We start from the raw sequence: 20925 nt of genomic DNA on the forward strand, positions 1-20925 counted from the left end.
GCCGGTACAAGCTCTCGAATCACAAAGCTTGGGCCACACGTGAGGGGTGGCCGTCCCCGGTGCAGAGTGAGCCCCTCCCTGACCTCAGCTGCAGAGCTCGGTGCTCTGGAGGGAGCCTGGCCAGGGTGAGGGAGAGAGGTCGCCCCGAGGTGCTGCCCGAGCCCGAATGGGGCTGGTGGCCTCCTCCCTGTGCCACCCACCTTCCCCGCCGGCCCGCCTGCCCGCCCGCGCTCACTGGTGCTCGATCTGGAAGTTGAGGTGCCCGCTGAACCAGTCATTGAACAAGGACTGTTCCACGTTGCAGGTGGCAGCCAGCTGCAGAGGGGAGGGGGCGAGAGGCCAGGAGCGGAAGGGAGAATGAGGGCTTCACCTCCTTCCCCCCGAGGCCCACCTCTCCCTCTCCCTCTCGCACGGCCCTGCCTAGAGACCTCAGCCCTCCCAGTGGGAGGCCACAGGCAGCCCCAGGGAGGTCCCACCGGGTGCACGGGGCAGCCAAGTTCTGGAGGCCGGGAAATGGACCCGCACACGCCGTGGGGCCCCAGTGACCAGCTCCGCTGCCCTCACCTGGCTGCTGAACCAGTCACGGTAAGGCTCGCAGTCGATCTCCATGACGATGTGGTTCATCTGCGTGACCCACACAAACCAGTGGCTCTCCAGGAACCTGGAAGACAGTCCGGCTCAGCGCAGGAGCCACGGAGTCTTGCTGCCCGTGGGGCCCAGCCATGGCAGGAACAGAGCCTCTCCCCTAGCCACAGACGGCCCGGGGCAGGGGCGGGGGCGGGGGCGGGGGGTGAGCCACAGCCCTTGCCGAGGCGCCACGTCGTGGGGCCCAGGGCAGGAAGTGGGGAGCTCTGAGCCCTTCCGCACGGGGCCCCCCCGTGTCGAAGCCCTGTCAAGGCCAAGCTCAGGTACCTGATGAAGTTGAGGAAAAGGACGGCCCCCAGGATGCCATAGAAAGGGCTGTAGGTGAGCAAGAAGCGAGCATAATAGCTGACGGCCCAGGCCAAGTCCTGCACAGAGAACGAGATTAGATGTGGGACAGCCGTCCTCCCGGGCGCCGCATCCTGATCACACGTGTGCCCACAGCCCCTCATGCGCCGCACTAGGCAAAGGTGGCCTCAGGACGTGGGGCACCAGGCCTGCGGAGGATGCGATGCTTGCTCGCACAGGGCTTGTGGCCGTTTTTGTTTCCAGGGAAATGCTGAATGTGTGTGTAGCAGGAGGGGCCTGGGTGCTTTGCTTCAGGGAAAGAAACAGGGCGGGGAGCAGGAGACGCCAGCCAAGGAACAGCCCCTTTCTGGTCCTGGGGATTCTGAAGGTGCATATAATGCCCCCCACAGCTGCCCTTCAGCCGTGTCCTCCCATTGGGACCCGGGATCTCCTTCCTTGCAGGACAAAGGCCAGCGACACCGTCCGTCCTCCACGTAAAGGCCCTCCCAGCAGCCTCTGACTCTGCTGGTCCTCTCCACACACTTGATTCTCCTCCTGTCCCCTCTCCCGGCCTGCCCCTCGCCAAGGTGACAACAGCATCGCAAGCTTGCTTGTCTTCTCTCACCGGGCAAGTGCCTCCCTCGGCTGTCCCCACTGCTCTACCCTCCACGGCAGCCCCACGGGTAGGCGCTCTGTGGAACGGGTCCCTCTCTCTCCACTGCCTCGCTGCAACCCGACCCGAGTCCGCATGCCTCCCATCGGTCTCCTGCTTCTCCTCGTGCACCATGGCAACCAGAGCCACCTTCTCAGCCCCGAGCAGAACCTGTCTCTCCCGCAGAGCTCTGCAGGATCAGGGACCACTCTCTCTCCAGCCACCCTGACCCAGCTTATTCCCGCCCCAGGGCCTTTGCACGGTTCGCTCTCCCCCATCACTTTTCCTCTCCAGAGACTCAGCGTGGCCTCTAAGTGGGGCTGCCTGTGTGAGTCCCATCTCCACCATTGGCTCTGTATAGCTGTGGGTGACTCGTCCAGCTGTGCCTCTGTGTCCTCATCTGCGGGACAGGGAGAGAACCTCCCGCCGAGGTTGGACGTGGGTTGACCACGTATTACAACAGTAAGTGAAGCGTCCAAGTATAAGCTCTGAACGACTCCAATCTAGTCCCTGCACATTGTCACCATGGAGATCTTCCTAACACGCAACTTGGGTCATGACACTGCCACCCCCAAAGCCACCGCTCGCCCCGTCCCCCACTAGATAAAGGATAAACCTTAGCCTCTGGGTAGGGCGCATGGGCCCTTCACATGCCTGCCCACCGACCTGGCCTCCTCATGCAGCCAGTCTCTCGACCCGGCCCAGGGTCTGCGTCCAGGCTGCACCCACCTGGAGGCTCCTTCTCCCCCTGTCTGCTTGGCCAACTCATCCTATGTCTGACTATTGTCGTTGTCGTTGTAATGTTTATTTTTGAGAGAGACAGAGTGCAAGCAGGGCAGGGGCAGAGAGAGAGGGAGACACAGAATCGGAAGCAGGCTCCGGGCTCTGAGCTGTCAGCCCAGAGCCCGACGCGGGACTCGAACTCACGAACCGCCAGATCATGCCCTGAGCTGAAGCCAAATGCTCAACCGACTGAGCCACCCAGTCCGGCTAGGCTCCTCCTTGAATGCCTCCTCTCTATCAGAGGCTGAGTTGGGTGCTAGGAGCAAAAGGAGGTCCTTCACGAGCCCCGCGTCTGGATGGAAGGTGACAGAAGCAATGGGGAGCACTGGGTGGGGTCCTGACACGATCCTCGGATTTAGGAAAGGCCTTCCTTAGGAGGCAGGTGCCCGAGCTGGGCTGGGACAAACCAGAGGGCAGTCAAGCAAAGAACTGTAGGAGACATTTGCAGAAAGACGACAATACAAAAAAAAAAAAAGCCCAGACAGGAGAGATGGTGGGGTGCGCGGGGGTGGGGAGGTGAGCGGGGGGCAGGGGCTGGGTTTATATGCAGATCTTACGTCCCATGTGCTACAGCCCAAGTGCTCGCCGTGGGGGCGGGAGACACCACCAGGTCCCGTCTGCCTTGGGACACTGACTTCTACCTCTCGGGCAACAGAAAACTCCTGAGAGGTTTCCACATCGGAAGAACACAGTCCCATTTGAATCTTAAAATAGATCCCTGCCAACTGGAGATGGAGGGATTAGGTTATTTCGGTAGCTGAGACAGGAAATGATGGAGACTCGAAGCAGGGCCCCCAGTCCCAAGGAGGAGATACAGATTCCAGAACGATTTAGGAGGTGGAGGCAGGTGCATCTGAGGACTGGTTGGTCGTGAGGAATCCCGGCTGGTCCCTGCACTGGTGCCATCGACTGAGCAGGAAAGGCAGAGGGGAGCAGCTGGGAGGCCAGGAGGGCACGACCTTGGGATCCGGCGAGGGGTCTTGAAGGCGGTGGGAGAAGCGAGCATTCCGGGTTCTGCTCCAACTTTTCCATCACGTTCATTTTCATCTCTTGTGTGTGTTCGTGGTACAGTAGAAAGTATGTGTGTATTGGGGCTGCCTGGGCGGCTCAGTCTGTTAAGCGTCCGACTTCGGCTCAGGTCATGATCTCGCGGTTCGTGGGTTCGGGCCCCGCGTGGGGCTCTGTGCTGACAGCTCGGAGCCTGGGGCCTGCTTCGGAGTCTGCGTCTCCCTCTCCCTCGGCCCCTCCCCGACTAGCGCGTTGTCTGTCTCTCAAAAATGAATAAACACTTTTTAAAAATTAAAAAAAAAAAAAAGTACATGTATATGAATGAGGTGCGTGCTTCTTTCTTTTTGTGCAGAGGGACACATGACCACAGGACCACTGGTGTCAGGGGCAGGGAAGCACGGGGAGGAGAACCAGCAGAGGTAGGACGCGGACGCGGACGGAGAGAATCTCAGGAGAGAGTGGCTCGTGGCGTCGGACCCAGAACCTCCAGGATATGGTGACGGGCAACATTGCCGGAGAGTAAACACCTCTCTCCTTGAAGCTCTGACTGACAGTGTCTCAAGCCCTCCCCTCCAGGCCAGGATTTCTCATCCTCTACACGACCGACCGCCTTTGGGGCTAACTCTCCACCGCGGGGGCCTGTCTGTCCCGTGCGTGACAGGACGTTTAGCAGCGTCCCCGGCTAGATGCCCACCAGATGCCAGTCGCACTGTCTCCCCCGAGTTGTGACCACCAAAGATGTCTCCAGATATTGCCAGCTGGCCCGGCAGAACCGCTCCTGCGGCGGACCACTGCCCCAAGCCACTGCCCCAAGCCCCTGCAGGACACAAGTCTGTCCCATGCCCTGTGCCGTCATGGACCCCAGGCGTGGCCCTGGATCTTAACTGCCCTGAATCCCCAGCACCGGACCTGACCGCAGTCAGTTTCTGTTTCGTAGAAGGAGCCCGAGGCTGGAGGCCGGTCCCTCTCACCCAGCTTGAACCTGACTCCCCAGCAGGGTCAAGGGCAGGGCCCTGAGGGGTCCTATCATATTCCCCTGGTTCTGCCACCTGATCCCATTGAGGTACGTAGCCTCATTTCCTTTCCTGCTGTCCTTATCAAGTACTTTATCCCTTGGGGAACAAGGACGGTTAAAAAAAAAAAAAAAGGAAATATTCAGGCAGGAGTCATCTGCCATGAAAGCTGGTTAAAATACCCCCAGCAGCTGGGGTGCCTGGGTGGCTCAGTTGGTTAAGTGTCTGACTCTTGATTTCAGCTCAGGTCATGATCTCATGGTTGGTGAGTTCAGGCCCCGCATCAGGCTCTGTGCTGACAGCACCCAGCCTGCTTGGGATTCTCTCTCTCTCTCTCTGCCCCTCCCCTGCCCCTCTCTCAAAATAAACAAATAAACTTAAAAAAAAAAAATACCTCCAGCAGCACCGCGAAACCCCACACGGCAGGGCTCAAGTTCCTTTTCAGCTGTGTGATCCCTTCCAGAGCCCGGGTCCCCAGGGGAAACAGCAGTTTCCACAGGTGGGAGGTGTGGGTTCAAATTCCCACGGTTTAACTGACCCAGAAGCTCCAATCCTCCAGCCTGTGCCATTTAACTCATAAACCAGGGTAAAACAACATAATGTAGGTGGCCGCGCTGAACTGTTCCTGGAACACGGTAAGTACTGATGAAACGCTCGCTTCCGGAAAAATATCATGTCCCAGAAGCGGGCGGTACAGGTTCTGCCAACACAGGGCTGGCAGAGACTTCCAGAATCTACTGCCTCCCGGACCACCCCAACGCCTCCTGGGTCCCAGCCCTGGACCTTAGCAGAATCAACAGGCATGGCCCCTGTCCCACAATTTCAACGAGAGAGGTTAAGGCAAAGTACTCGGAAGCCGTTCAAATGCCATAGAAACAGGAGGTAGTATTTGAGAGAGACTGGGGGCTGATGTAAGGGGAGCGCACAGGGCCTTGGTTCTAGTGCCAGACCCCCCCCCCCCCCCCTGCCGCTTGGTGTCACCCTGGGCAAGTCCCAAACTCTCAGAGTCTCAATATTCTCATTTATGAAACTGGGTTAAAAAAAAAAAAAAAAAGACCAGCAATACCTACGTGCGCCTCCACTTGGCCTCGGGCAGGGGCCCCGCCCCGTCCCAGTCCCAGGGAGCCATACTCTGCCACAGTCAAGGCTCTGCCAGTGGGGATGGCTCCATCTGGGTCATTCTATCAACCTTGTACATAGAATCACACCTGCACGTCTACGTAAAGCCAACGGCCGGGGCGTGGGCCGCGCTGGACGGCTCTCTCTGGACGCAGAATCTGGAGATTCTGCCAAGCCCGATGTGACAGGCTGGATTGTGTCCCCCTAAAATGCGTACGTTGAAACCCTGCTCCCAGGGCCTCCCGCGAGCTTGTCTGGAGCTAGGGTCGCTGCAAATGCCATCAGCTAAGCTGGGGTCCACAGGGTGGGCCCTCATTCACTGTGACCGGCGTTCTTCGCCAAGGGGAATCTGGACACAGATACAGGTGCATACAGGGAAGACGATGAGAGACACCCACAGGGGACCCGGCTGTCCACAGGCCAAGGAGACTGGCCGGGACCAGGTCCTCCCTAACAGCCCTCGGAAGGATCTACATCCCCAACACCCCACCTCTGGCTGCTAGCCCCCAGAACTGCGAGAGAGGCCCCTCTGTGGTGGGACACAGCTGCCACTCAGTCTGTGCTCCTTTCTTGTGCGGCCGTAGCAACCGGATGCACCTGTCATCTGAGCCAGCGCCCGGCGGCTCTCCGTTCACCACGCGGAGCATGGTGTGCCCTGGCTCACGGGGTCTCGGGGCCTGCACGGGAGGCAGTGGCCGGAGCGGTGGACAGGTGGCCCGAGTCTGGCTCTCATCACGTCGCCTTTGGGAACTTTCCGAGGGAGCTCTGCAAAGGCGGTGGCCTCCCACTGCCCCCACTGTGTGTGTGTGTGTGTGTGTGTGTGTAGGGGGGAAATGTGTGAGGCTGGGGCGTTGTGGTCTCCTCGGTTCCTGGGAGCCTCAAAGGAGGTTCTTTCCTGAGAGTGACAAGACAGCCCCCCCTCCCGAGGGGGGACAGGGCAGGCCCCTGGGCCCACCTGCCCCTGTGTGCCCCCCACACCCTTGGCCAGCTGTACCCCTTGACTCACCACCCAGTCTCTGCGTGCGATCATGGTCATGATGATCTGGTACTGGAAGTACACAGGGATGAGCAGTGGTGGCCCGACTGCGGGGAGAACAGAGGTGCTCAGAGCCTGGACGGTCCGGGGGCGGGAGTCGGGCCGAGCCCTGAATGGGGGGCCCAGCCCTGCAGCTCACAGGCAGAGGTGGCGACCTGTGCCCGAGGAGCAGAGGTGGAGCAGACGCGCCCCACCCCCACCCCGCCCTCCCTTCCGTCTGGGACCCTCCCCACCCCCCCCACCCCCGCCCCCGAGTGCGGGACCCTGGGTCTGTGCCCCATCCCTATCACGGGCCAGGCGCCGTCTGCTGGGGATGCCGTTTACTGCCGGGGCCCCTCCTGCTCTAACAGGCTTGGGGGCGATTTCTGGGTCCGAAGGGGTGTCGGGCGAGAGCGGATAGATGGCCCTTGTGGGGTGTGGTTGTGGGGTGCGCCCCGGCACTCACTCAGGAAGAAGTACTCGTGCTGGTGATTGTAAGGTAGGTATTTCAGCTTCTTCTTGCCGTACTGAGGGGAGGGGAGAGAGCATGAGCACCCATCACCCCCAGGCTCCGGCCGCCCGTGCCCCCCCCCCCCCCCACCGCTCGGCGGCCACCGCCCCTCTCCTGTCAGTCTGCACCCTGGGCCCCCAAAGCTGAGCCCCTCTGGCCCTCGGGGCTCCTGGCTGCCCCGGCGAACAGTGGCCACCGTTTCCTCGGGTTCGCCCGGGCTGAGGGTGCCTACCCCAAGCTTCACCCCCTGCAGGCCTGAGCTCGCCCACGCCTCTGCCAGCCCAGGAGGCTGGTGCTTCTGAGCACCTGGGTCAAATCATTGCCCAAGGCCACACGGAAAATGGGCCCAGCTGGGATCTGGCCCAAGAAAGCTGACTCGGAGCCCACATGGCAAGCCCTAAACAAATGTTTGTGGAGCCAGTGCGCAACTGAATGACTCACGTGGGGACCCACAGAGGGAGCTCCTTGGACAGCCTCCACCCCTTTGAGGGTGAGAAAAGCTCTCGGGGCATCCCGGGGAGCTCCCCAGAGCCCGCCGCAGCCGGGAGAACCCAGGTAAGGGCCAGGGGAATTGTTAACAGTCGCCGGGGTGGGAGCAGCTCCTTCCCTGGAGCCTCCTGCAATTTTCAAAAGCTAATCACTTTCCCCAGGAGGATGCTTTTCTGTTCAGGGTGCCGGCAGGCCAGGGAGGCCACACCTAGCCACCTGGTCCCAGGCAGGGCACCCTGACGCCCAGACACTCCGAACGAGGAGGGCCACGCTGGGGCCTGGGCACATAGCTGCTTCGGCCGTGCTGAGCACGAGCCGGTAGGGGAGCCACTGCCCCACAGGGTCCCTGGAGCCCTTAAATTCTAGGGTCCAGTCCTCTGGAGACCAGCCCACCTCGCTCCTTGGGGACTGAGACCATAAGGTGATGCTCAGAGAGTGGCCCCCTGCTCCTGGTGCCGATGCTGAAGGGCCACACAGGGAGGCTGGGCTTAGGCCTGCACAGATCACTTAGTCTCTCTGAGCCCTGTTCGGCACCCAAATCACTGTTCGTTAAGAGGAGCCAATGAGAACATGGGCATAAATGCCAGGTGCTGGCCCCTGGGACACTGCCCCTCATCCACCCTTCCCTGGATCCATCCACCTTCAGAGGAAGGCGATCATTCCTATTTACTGCAGTCAGGAGAGGAGAGCACATTACAGATGGCGAGACCCTGGATATTGGCCATCCAATGCCCCCATCTCCAGGTGAGAGAGAGGAAAGTGACCGTCAAACTCACAGACAGGGCCCATGACTCTTGAAAGAAGGGGTCCTGGTGGGAAGGAAGCCCAGACTGTCCCCAGGACTGGCGTCTTGGCACCAGGGGCCCTGGTCATGACACATCTGGCTGAAGCACCACTAGAAGTGACCCCTTTGTTCCGTGTGGCCTCCTGTGCCTTGGCAAGGGTCTCGCTCATCCCCAGAAAGTGTGGCCATTTACACGAAGACGGTCACTAAGGCCAGGGCTGCGGCTGGCCTCGGAGAGGTCCCAGCCAAGGAAGCTTCAGAGGCAGCCTTCGAAGGTTCCTCAGCGGCCAGTTGACGGGTGGGGGGAGAATGCTGTGGTCCAGGGTTCCAGGGAGCCTACAGAAGGGGCCGCTGGATCCTGCTCTAACCTCCTCCTAGAAGCCAGGAAATGGGCCCACAGGCCCAGCCTGAGTCTGCAGGCTTCTTGGCCCTGGACAGGGGCCCTTCCGATCACATCTCGGCCCCAGAGGTCATCCCAGGAGGTGGCCCCAGGCCCGGAGGACCCTCTCGGGCTAGTTAGACTCCACTAGGGAAGTGACCCTTAAACCAGGCCAGCCAGGTGGGTAGACCAGAAGGTCCCCATAGAAGGACTTAGGGGTGGCACCAGGGAATTCAGCTGACGTTGCGTTTCTGTAGCAAGCCACTGTTTTCATCGCTTTCTGGTGGCCTCTGGGGAGTGACAGAGATCACATGGGCTGCCGCTCCCCCAGCTCCCACTGGCTCCCGTGGGTGCCCCGCCCCCATGCTGCAGACTGTCCCACAGGCGCTGCTGGGTCCCTGGCCCCCTGCCCGGCCGTCCCTTGGGCAGCGGTGGGCCTCCCTGTCAGACCCTGGGTCCCCAGGCTTAGGGAGGCAGGGGCTCGGGATTCGGAAACAATTCAGTATTTGAGCAAATTGCTTCACACACACCCTCCCCTGCCCTGTCATGAGCTTTGGGCTCCTCACTCATCGAGGGGGGGTCTGATGGGCACATCCCAGGGCTGTTGAGGGACCAGCACATGAAGCGGATATAATGGGACTTCGGGACCGCGAATGGAACCATGAACTGTCGTCACAGCTACACGTGTGGCGTGCGGTGACACAACAAAACGTCACCGCACATCACTGCACGTTCCCATCTCGGTGACCTCAGCTGGAGCAGGGGCAGGGCCGTCTGGCAGGGTAAGGCTGGCCTTCTGACAACCAGAGTGCACGCCCGGTCTGGCGATGTGTGCCTGACTTGCGGGCTCAGCTCATTGCCAGCATCTAGCCGTGTAGGGCACCAGGCTCAGGGGAGGCAGGCAGAGGGCGTCAGAACGTACGAAGCTGGGAGGAGGTGCCTGCTCCCTGCATCTCAACTCATCAGAGAGCTGGGGTGGCCCCACAAGCTCATTTCCTAATGTCCAGCAGGTGGTACCTTGGGCAGGTTCTGGCAGGACCCAGGAGCGCTGGCCTGGGGGCAGGACAGCCTGGGTTTGGATGCTGCTGCTGCCTTTTCTAGCTACAACCTCGAGCGAGTTATTTCAGGTCTCTTGGCCTTAGCTCTTCCATCCGTGAAATGGCCACGATGAGGGCTCCTGCCTCGTGGTTAAGCAAAGATTAAGCGATATGTCGCATGCCGTGTTCGGCCGACGCTAGGCGCACGACTCAGTCAGAGTCTGCTCTCCGCAACCCCCCCCCCATAGTGGGTGCGGGGCCTGGAGGACCCCCACACCTCCTCTCCTCCAGGAGAGTCCTTGTCACACGGAGGGAGAAAGCTCAGGTGGCAGGGCTGTCATAAGTGAGACGCAGAGAAGACAGAGGGTGCTTTCACTCAGGCCAGGTGGCCTCCTGTGGTCTAGAGGACAAAACGGTGGCACACACAGGGCTCCCTTTGACGCATTCCCGAGCTGAGGCTCCTAGGGGACAAAAGCAGGGGCAGGGGGAGCCCTGCCAGCTCTGGTGGCCTGGCTTCCCGGAGGTCCCTACCGCTTTGCCCAGGCTGGGCTGACCGTCCTGTGCCCAGCCCCTCCGCAGACCACGGGCCAGGCTTGGCTTACAGGCTGAGTGCGTGCCAGGGGCGTGTGCGGGGGACTTTTCAGCTTTGGAACAAAATGTCTGAGGAACAACAAGGGCCTTCCTTGTCCGTTCAGGGTTGGGGGAGGGGAGCTGTCGCCAAGCCCAGTCCCCGCCTCTGGGAACCTGCAAACTCACAGAGAGAAATGAACTACGTGGCCACGCCGGGCATGCACAGCATGGCAAGACCCTGGTCCGTGGGCCCCGAGAGGAGGGCCGTGGTTGTTCCAAGGGAGGGCTGGTTACTCGGCCCGTTCACAAAGGTCTCCCTGGAGGGGCAGGTGCAGACAGGCGGCGGGGCAGGGAGAGCATCCCCGTCCCAGATGGGCAGAAAAGGATGTCGGGTGGGGAGGCACACTCATGGCTTCTGAAAGCCCTCCTACAGCGCCACGGGGATAATGGCTCCACCGTTCCCCTTGGGATACGACAGATAGATAAATGGCTGAGCGAAGGCTGCCCCTGACATCACCGCTATTTAACTCTATTCTGGAAGTTCCAGTAATGTCAGAAAACCCAAACCAGAAACAAGAGTGTGGAGCTATTAGAAAGAGTAAATCTTCATTATTTTCAAGGATAGAATTGTCTACCCAGGAAACTCAGAACAATCAGCTGAAATAACTCAAATCACAAAGAGGCCTGAGGGGGGCGCCACGGTGGCTCAGTCAGTTATGCGTCCGACATTTGATTTCGGCTCAGGTCATGATCTCACGCTTTGTGGGATCCAACCCCCCGCCCCCCCCCCCCCCCGACGCCACGTTGGGGTCTGCGGACGACGGCGCAGAGTCCGCTCGGGATTCTCTCTCCCTCTCTCTCTGCCCTTCCCCTGTTCTCTCCCTCAAAATAAAGAAATAAACATTTTTTAAAAAGCCAAAAAAAAAAAAAAACAAACAAAAACAAAAAACCCCCCCAAAACCCCAAAGAGGACTGAGTGGACAACCAGCTGGACCTAAGATGACAATCAAATATCAACAGCTTCCCTGAACCCTGGCGAAACCCCAATAACAAAAATGGAAAATATCCAGCATGAAATTGAACAAGAACCACCCATGAGACGTATAAAGAAAAGTCTACGAGAAATAAAAAGAGGCTTGAGCAGTTGGAGAAAGACGCCTTACTGCTGGATGGAAAGATCGAGTACAAGGACGTCAATTCTTCCCAGGAACGGAACGTCAGTCCGCTAACGAGCTTACGGTAAGTTATCAAGGGCCTAGGGTGGATGGAGGGCCGCCCAAGTCGTGCAGACGGTGTCCTGCCTGAGGCCAGACAGCCCAGCCCAGGCGCAGGGCTTGGGGGAGCCCCCCTTACCCCGCTCCGTCGTCGCCACATGGGAAGGGCCTTGCGCGCTGACAAGGGTGGTGCTAGAAAAAACGGGCTGACTCCAGACAACTGCGGAGGGAGGACGCCAGCCTTACCCACAGCCTCTTCGGCCAAAGTTAAATAATTCAAAGTGAAGCCCTAAGACGCTGAAAATAATATGTACGAAGAACTTTCTTGGGGCGCCTGCCCGGCTCGGTCGGTAAAGTGTGCGACTCTTGATTTTGCGGTTGTGAGTTCAAACCCCACATGGGGTGTAGAGATTACTTAAAATCTTTTTTTTTTTTTTTTTTGAAGAACTTGCAAAGCATAAAAGAAATGAAAGGAATCTGCAGGAAGGGAAGAAATGAATATATCTTGGTACATAAAACGAACAAAATCCTCCTGAAAGTCATAAAGAAGACCAGGAGGCAGATAACTAAGAGGCCCACCCTGCTCACCCTTCTGCGTGCCGGGCAGCCCTTTGGAGCTGGTCTGTTTATCGGGGCCTGGAGATAAGAGCCCCGGCCTCCTTGCTCTGGAGGCCAGAGGCTTTCTCAAGATCCCAAGGCCTGGGGGCGCCTGGGTGGCTCAGTGGATTAAGCTTCTGACTCGATTTTTGGCTCAGGTCATGATCTCACGGTTTGTGAGGTCGTGAGTTCTCAGAGCCTGCTTGGGATTCTCTCTCTGCCCCTCCCCCACTTCCTCTCTCTCAAAATAAAGGAATAAACGTTAAAAAAAAAAAAAAGAGAGAGAGACCTTGAGACCTGGCCATCTGGGGCCAGGTGGCTGGCCCTGGGGTGTGTGGGGGGTGTGGTATGTGGGCCCGGCCTGAGACAATGTCATCAGACCCATGGTCACCAGGGTCCCTTCCAGGGCAGCAGGGTCCTGCAGACATCTGGCCTTTCCCTCGACACGTGGGTCAAAGCAGAGGATTTCCACAGAGCCCCCGTGGCCCCGGCTGTGGTCTCTCAAATGCTACCGGCCATCCGATAACCAGATCCCCGAACCTTCCCTCCCCAGCACCTGCCCCAAAGCTGGCGTTCCAGAAGTGTCTACGGAGACGAGATGTTGAAAGAGGTTTCCCTGGCCACCACACGGAGAGGAAAGAAGGCTTCCTGCCAGCAGAGCTGGTGAGACTGGATTTGTGTTGTTAGGGACACAGAGAGCATCTGGCAGGACAGCCGACGACTCTACCGCACGAAGCCTCAGGGAGAAAGGGAAGCCTTTGTCCTCACTCATCGAGGCCCCAGGTTCGTCGGCCCCACTATCCGGACACCTCACATCAAAGCTAGCAAACTGTTTCCTAGAAGAAACAGGGCAAGCTTGTGCTTCGGCAGAGAATATAATCCCTGCCTGGCCAGAGAGGCTCCTCGCTTCCAAAGCACTGAACTTTGGCTAATTTCCTCTGCACTGACCATGCCACGGAAAACCCATGTTTCTGCTCAGATGTTCTCTTGGGTGGAACTGAAATGGGAAAGACAGGGTGAGAGCCAGAACTGGAGGAACAGGCTCTCTCCCTTCCATGCTCCAAGGCTTGGATGCCAATATCGTCGGGAACACCACAGCACCGCTGGGACTCCCAGGCCCCTCTCCTTCCTTGATGCGCCTCTCTTGACAAATGCTTACGGAGTCCCTACTCTGTGCACGGCAGCGTGACGCTTACGAGCTGTACAAGAGCAACGAAAAAATCTCCTAAACTCATCTCACCACCATATTTACAAACAGCAAAAGCATATGTAGATTTTTTTTTTTTTTTTTTTTTTTGGTGAATTAAACCCTAGAGAAGAGAAGTTGAGAATTGGCAATGTATTTTCCTGTCTTATAAAATGGCATGGGTTATGTTATGGTATAGAAATACACCAGAGCACTGGCCAGGCCCCGGCGAAGGCTGATGCACTTGGGACTCCCAGAAAGGGGTCCATGTTTGGTAAGGTGGCAAGGGGCAGGATAGAATGTCTAAGGTTGTTTACTTTGTCATTTTCTTTTTAAGTTTCTTTCTTTCTTTCTTTCTTTCTTTCTTTCTTATTATTTTAGACATTTATTTATTTTTGAGAGAGAGAGAGAGAGACAGAGAGACAGAGTGTGAGCAGCGGAGGGGCAGAAAGAGAGGGAGACACAGAATCCAAAGCAGGCTCCAGGCTCCAAGCTGTCAGCACAGAGCCCGACATGGGGCTCAAACCCACGAACTGTGAGATCATGACCTGAGCCGAAGTTGGATGTTTAACAGGCCGAGCCACCCAGGCACCCCTAAAGTTTATTTTTGAGAGTGAAAGAACAAGAGAGAGAGAGAGAGGGAGAGAGAGAGAGAGAGGGAACGCATGCCAGGGAGTACGAGTGGGGGAGGGGCAGAGGGAAAGAGGGAGAGAGAATCCCAAGCAGGCTCTACACTGTCAGCACGGAGCCCAACTTGGGGCTCGATCCTATGACTATGAGATCAGGATCTGAGCCGATATCAAGAGTCAGACACTTAATCGACGGAGCCACCCAGGGGCCCCAAGAATGTCTAAGTTTTAATCTTGGTTTCTAAAAAAGAAATCTGGAAGAATCTATATGCTATGTTGTCATTAGTGGTCACCCTCAGGGGTAAGATCTTTGGGGCAAAGGGGGACAATGGAGGTAACAGGAGATTCGCTTTGTCATTTGGTGTATTTCTGTACTACTTAAATGCTTGTAATGGGTAAGTTCTAGATTTATAATAAAAAAAAAGGAACGAATATAAAAATAAGGCAGTGTGGTAGCGTGGAAGGAAAAGGACCTGGCTGTCAGATCTGGGGCCTCGTCCCAGACTAGCCACTAACCCATGTGATCCTGAACACACCCCCTCCTTCCGCTGAGCCTCACTTTGTCACCTATGGTGAAGCAGGTTGGCCAAGGTCCCTCCCAGCATCGAGGACTGACTCTCCAAATAAGACTTCCTGAGCTGGTCTTGGGGGACCGCGCCTGAGCCCTGGGACTGTGCCTCCCTGCGAAACCGGAATCAGGTTTCCCTTGCCCCCAGGAAGAAACAAGCCAGGAAGCATTCTCCCCCAGCCCACAGGAGGGAGAGAAGCCTCTAACACCGATAAGGAGCTGATCTGTTATTTGTACGTGAGGCCACGCCACAGAAATTCCAGCTTGAGTGATTCAGGAAAGGTTTCCACGTACGCATTAGATGCAGATGCGTTTGGATGACTATTCAACCCGCAGGATTCCTTCCCTGGTTCCCCCTCGGGCCAAACACTTCCCACGTCAACACTGACACTTCATCGTACCTCAACGGGCTGCCATTCGCCCAGGACGAACACATGCAGCATGTTCACATCCGGATCCTTGTGGAAGATGTTGGGCTTGGCGTGATGCTGGAAGTGACGATGGTTCCACCAGTTGGCGGAGGCACCCTGTGGGGGAAGACGGGGTGAGTGGCACAGTTGTCTGGCGGGGGGGGGGGGACCAGTTCTTAGGACCGCCAGTGCTCAGGGTTGACTTCACCATCATACACGGGGCCTTGGGCACCCCCCGCCCCCCAAACATCAGAATGCAGTCCTGCCGGTACTAAGTCCAGAGCGCTGGGCGGCCTTCAGCGATGGCGGGCGAAGACAGCTAGTGCTAGGCGGGCGCCTTGGCAGGTGTGGGGTGGCCTCTGGACTCTACCAGCACCAGGTGTGAGCCTCCCCCCCGCCCCCGCATCCTCTGTATGTCCCCCACATGCCACGTTCCACAAGGAGAAACACTTCTGTTTCAGGAGACGGTAAGAAGTGGTCTCTACTCTTTGGCCCGGGATCCCGCTCCGAGGCAGGTACCCAAGAGAAATGAAAACACGGCCACACAAAATTGGACACCGATGTTCCCGTTATTCAAAAGAACCCAAAAGTGGAAACAACCCAATGTCCGTCAGCCTGATGGCTGGATAAATAAAACGTAGTTGATCCGCATGATGGGATACCGTTTGGCCATGCCATAAAAAGGTGTGAGGCACGGATATCTGCTGCAACGCGGGGGAGCCTTGAGAACGTCATGGTAAGTGGGTGAAGGCAGACACAAAAGACCACGTACGTGATTCCATTTATATGAAATGTCTGGAATAGAGAATCTAGACATAGAAGGAGCCGTGGTCGCCTAGGGCTGGGGTTGGGGATGGGAGGGAGGGATGAGGGGGTTGGAAGGGGGGTGGCCATGAGCTTTGAGGTTTCTTTTGGGAGTGATGAAGATGCTCCCCCAAACGACGGTTGCATAAATCTGAGCACGTACCATAAGCCGTCGGCAAGAGGCAACCCGACAGCCGGATAGGCTGCTGTACCGAGGGGTGAGGTCACACCCGGGAGGCCAGGAGGAGAATTTAAGAAATGACCCCTAACAGGAACAGGTAATAGCTTCCCAGTTCTAACATGTAAATATAAAACCATGATTCTAGGAGACAAGAAGCATTATGTAAGGATGTCCTGCAAGGTCAGAAAGTTCTGGCTCACCAACTCCAGCTCTTGCCACACTTTGGAGACATGCCCATCCCCCAAAGTTGCCCTGTGGCCCACAAAAGGAAATTAAGACCTTCCTGATGATTGTCTCTTTACTGGTGAACTACTTCTGGATCAATCAACTCTTTGGCCAAGGGTCCGGCCATCTGCAAAAAGGCCTCATTGCTAAAACAAATATTTTACTTGGAAGATACTTTTGGCACACACACGACCTCTGGACACTAAGAGCCATGGGCTGGCACAGCCACCCGCAGCTGTAGCCTTTGTGGAGACCTGTGAGCAGGTGAGTCTCAAAACCCATCAGAGCCAAAAAAAAAAAAAAAAAAAAAAAAAAAATGACAGTGAGTGAGAGTTCAGAGGACTGGGAAATCAGATAATCAGATGACACATTCGCCTTTCCAGCCAGAAGGAAGGAACCCAACTCCTGGGGAAGGTCATATGGAAAAGTCTCTGGCACAAAGAAATTGAGGAGCAAGCCATGATGTTCAGGATACACCAACCCAGCGATGTTTGCTGAATGAATAAGTGAAAGAAAGAAGGCTGAACTGCGAAACCGCCCCCCCCTCCCCCGCCACCGCCACCGGGGATGACTCAGTGACCGACTGCCCGAGAGCTATCTCACTCTCTGGGCAGATCAGAGACAAAATGTTGTCTGATCTTGCTGTTCCCCTGCTGTGATTCTTTTCCATTCTTCACTAGGCAGAGCGATCCAGAGGCAAGCCCCTGACTAGGGAAGGAGAGGAAGGCACCCTAGCACACTGAGATGGGGCCCAGGAAGAGAAGCAAACCTGCAGGAGGAGGGGACTGGCTCGCTCTGCAGGCTGGGCAGGAGGGGGCCTGGCAGAGTGAGTGACAGGTGCTTTCCAGACAGAGGGAGGAGGCTGGGGGCAGGCCTTGAGGGTCGGGGAAGGGGTGGTGTGGACTGCTCCAGAAGCCAAAAGCCCTTTGGTTGAGTCGGAGACCCAGGATCGCCGCCAGTAATCCCGGGGTCGAGCTATATCAGAGCCTGAGGGAAAAGGAAAAACGTGTACCCCTGGCTGTAATGAAGCAAGCAAATGCATCAACAAGAGTTTCTGAATCTACTTTTGGTTCGCCTCACTTTCTTCTTTTTTTTTCATTTTTTATTTTTTTAATTTATTATTATTTTTTTAACGTTTATTATTTTTGAGAAGGAGAGAGACCAGAGAGCAAGCAGGGAAGGGGCAGAGAGAGAAGGAGACACAGAATCGGAAGCAGGCTCCAGGCTCTGAGCTCTCAGCATAGAGCATGGTGTGGGGCTCGAAGTCACAGACCGCGAGATCATGACATGAGCTGTAGTCGGCCACCCAACCGACTGAGCCACCCAGGCGCCCCTTTATTTTTCATTTTTTTAAATGTTGATTTAGTTTTGAGAGAGAGAGACAGGGAGACAGAGCACGAGCAGGGGAGGGGCAGAGAGAGAGGGAGACACAGAACTTGAAGCAGGCCCCCGGCTCCGAGCCATCAGCACAGAGCCCGACGTGGGGCTCGAACTCATGGACCGTGAGATCATGACCTGAGCCAAAATCAAGAGTCAGACGCTTAGCCGACTTGAGCCACCCAGGTGCCGCCCCAGATCTTTCCTCCCTTTTGTCTCAGGTTCCAATATGGCTCAGCACAGCCCTGGCCTTTCTTTAAAATGCTGCTATTTTGTTCACGGGCAAGTTTTTTGCATTAATTTCGTTTTTTTAAAAAACATATTCAAATGTCGATTACTGAGTCTTTTGGTGTCCCCCGAAATTGTGTGCACGAGGCAAGTGCCTCCCTCGCCTTAACCCTAGTCCTGGTGGCCCGAGATGATGTACTGAAAAGGCTGCCGGTTTTCTGGTTTCCATCTCCAGATGCAGAGTACCGATTAAAGGGTTTTAAACAGGGGTGCCTGGGTGGCTCAGTCGGCTGAGTGTCTGACTTCAGCTCAGCTCATGATCTCACGGTCCGTGAGTTCGAGCCCCGTGTCGGGCTCTGTGCCAACAGCTCAGAGCCCGGAGCCTGCTTCGGACTCTGTCTCTCCCTCTCTCTCTGCCCGTCCCCTGCTCACGCTCTGTCACTCAAAAATAAACATTATAAAAAAATTTTTTTTTTTTAAATAACAAATAAAGGGTTTTCGACAGAGGCGTGATGGCTCAGAACTCTTGTCCACTGGAAGTGACAGGGCTGAAGGAGAGGGGGCCCTCGGGATGTGGGGAGCTCACACTGGAATCCTGGAGCACAGCAGGGTGCCAGTAAGGATCAGGTCCCAGCTCCTCGAGGCTCCCGGCCCGCCGTTCTCCGTCCTCACCGGCTTGTGCTAAAACATCCAAGTTGTCAGGGCACTTGGGGACCTCCCTGCAGCCAGCCCCCTTTTTTCCCAGCAAAGGGACCAGACGAACAGTTGGGCCTACAAGACTTGTCTGCTGCTGTGTGACTACAAGGTGCCCGAGCGATTTCAGGCAAGCCGTTACCCTCCTGGGTCCAGAGCACCCCGGGGTGAACTGCATGCCTGTGCCACTAGCCTAGACACAGCCGGAAGGACACGGTTAGCGGAGGGCTGGAGAGGCACGAGCGGAACCCATGTCCCCGACCTCTGCCCGTTGTGCCAGGGTTCTGATTTCATAAACTCATGTCCTCTGTCCTGGCCTCGTCTTCCATCTGACATAAGAGCGAGGCTCCAGGGCCCTTCAAAGACCGAGGGACATCAGGCAGGAAAGGCCTTCCCTCCCGGCTCCCACCCGGCGTCTGGAAACAGGACACGGCGGCCCGGCCCATCTTTGTTAAGCGTGTGGGGCTGACAGCGGTTGGGAGTGAAATGTTAACTTTCCAATACGGAGGAGGGTTTTCTCCAGCAGAAAAGAGTATAAAACAAAACAAAGCGCTCCACTATACGCACCCTCTCCCTTCACCCCTGAATGTTTGGAAAGAGACCAGGTTCTCAGGCCCCTTCAGGCTCAGGGCCAGGCAAACTGCTGCGGAACTCGTTACTAGTTCGTTGCCAGTTCACCCCCAACCAGACCCGCAGCCGACAAGCCAAGGGCTCCGCGCAGCCTGAGTTGCAGGGACACATGCTTAATCCACACATGTAGCTCTTCCCACGCCAGGGTGAGGAGGGATGGAATTGTTTAGGACACAGCCTTTCTTAGGGAGCAGCTGGGGGCTGCTGGGGAAGGGCTGACTGGGGGATGATCTGTCTCAGAATGAGTTGGCAAGGACTTATTTCCAAAACCAAGGACATACGGCTATCAAATGAGCACAAGGTCACGGGCAAGGCCAGCCTGTCCTCTTCCGAACTTGCCTCACTGTAAAGCTTTGTGGGGACACCCCCTCATCTGCAAGGAGGTGAGAAAGGAGGACCTATTTACTCATGAGCTTTAAATAGCACTGGCCCGGGGCGCCTGGGTGGCTCAGTGAGCTGGGCCTCCTACTTCGGCTCAGGTCATGATCTCGATGACTGTGGGTTCAAGCCCCACGTCGGGGCTGACAGCTCAGAGCCTGGAGCCTGCTTCGGACTCTGTCTCTCTCTCTCTCTGCCCCTCCCCTGCTCATGCTCTGTCTCTCTCCAAAGTAAATAAACATTAAAAAAAATTTTTTTTAATAAAAAATAAACAGCACTGGCCCTTGGGCTCAGCCGATCATCACGCTATTTGATGCCCCTTATCTAAAGACTTCTATGACAATATCTCCCTTTGAGATTAAAAGGAATTTACTAGATAAGGCTTTAGATAAGGAGTAAACAATATAATCAATTGAGTCAATATACAAAAGCAGGATACACCTGCCCTCTGGTTTTTTTTTTTTTTTGCTGGTTTTGTGGGTCTAATTTAATATGGAGACAGGGCTCAGAAGGTCAGAGAAATGCAGGATGTGCTCAGTCCCAGAGCCCAGAGCAGCCCGGTGGGAAGAGACTGCTCACAGGTGGCTCTGCCTCGTTACCCTGCGGCCACGGCCACCGATCCAAGAGGAGACCTGGCTTCCACAAAGTGAGATGGTGCCGTGCCAACCGCTGACTGACGGGTGGACGCCCAGGGCTGCTGGTATTTACCTTTAAGTGGCCAATGATGAACTTGTGGACGAAGTGGTTCCATGTGGACTTCTTGTAGACTGACAGGTGGCCATAATCGTGTTGCAGCCATCCAGCTTGGGCCTGGGGAGAGAGATGCTTTCACAGTGCCAGCTTTCACCCGTAACCGGCCCCTGTGAGCTGGAGGCGGGGGAGGGGGGCGGTTGGGGCGGGGGCTTCCGGTGACCGGTGAGGGTGTCACACTTCACCTGAGAGGTAGCAAGGACAAAGGCCGTGATGACGGTTGGAATCCAGCCATTGCCAAAGTAAAAGATGGTGAACCAGGCGATGCTCTCCATGGCAATGATGTGGGCCAGGAGGAGGAGGAAGAACAGGTGGTTGCTCTTAAACAGGTTCATATCCTCAGCGGTCTTCCTCAGGGCCCGGAAGTCCTCCGTGATCTGGGACTGTTGAGCAAGAGCACAGGGAAGGTGTCGGCCACGTGGCTGCTCTGGAGGGGACCGACGTCTTCTGGCCCAGAGAAGTGGTGGCCAGAGGGGCCGATCCACAAGCCTGCGACCCCAGGGAGCCCGGCCACCGTGCACCGCATCAGCAGCCTCCGCAGCCGTGGGGACTGCACCGTGTGGCCACAGCCAGTCGAGTAGCGGAGAAAGGACTCGACTCAAAAGCCTGCCTTGTACACACCGTGTTCACAGTGACATTATTCACAAGGCCAAAGGCAGAAGCAACCCAGACCTCCATCAGTGGAGAATGTGGTGCATCCACACAGTGGAATATCACTCAGCCTCAAAAAGGAAGGAGATTCTGACACCTGCTGCCACACGGATG

General features: G+C 56.7%; 1 protein-coding gene across 1 annotated transcript in view; it reads right to left on the reverse strand.

Annotated features, from left to right (window-relative positions):
* FADS2 (fatty acid desaturase 2) overlaps positions 1-20925 on the reverse strand; it is a 33230-nt gene that overhangs the window by 2321 nt on the left and 9984 nt on the right. Inside the window, exons 3-10 of the mRNA XM_047877624.1 lie at positions 20346-20543; positions 20119-20220; positions 14886-15011; positions 6987-7047; positions 6512-6588; positions 913-1010; positions 565-661; positions 236-315 (exon numbers count right to left, since the gene is read on the reverse strand). Coding sequence (XP_047733580.1) covers positions 236-315; positions 565-661; positions 913-1010; positions 6512-6588; positions 6987-7047; positions 14886-15011; positions 20119-20220; positions 20346-20543 — 839 coding nt within the window. The remainder of the gene's footprint in view (positions 1-235; positions 316-564; positions 662-912; positions 1011-6511; positions 6589-6986; positions 7048-14885; positions 15012-20118; positions 20221-20345; positions 20544-20925) is intronic.

Source organism: Prionailurus viverrinus, chromosome D1 (assembly GCF_022837055.1).
Source record: "Prionailurus viverrinus isolate Anna chromosome D1, UM_Priviv_1.0, whole genome shotgun sequence".
Taxonomy (NCBI): Eukaryota; Metazoa; Chordata; class Mammalia; order Carnivora; family Felidae; genus Prionailurus; species Prionailurus viverrinus.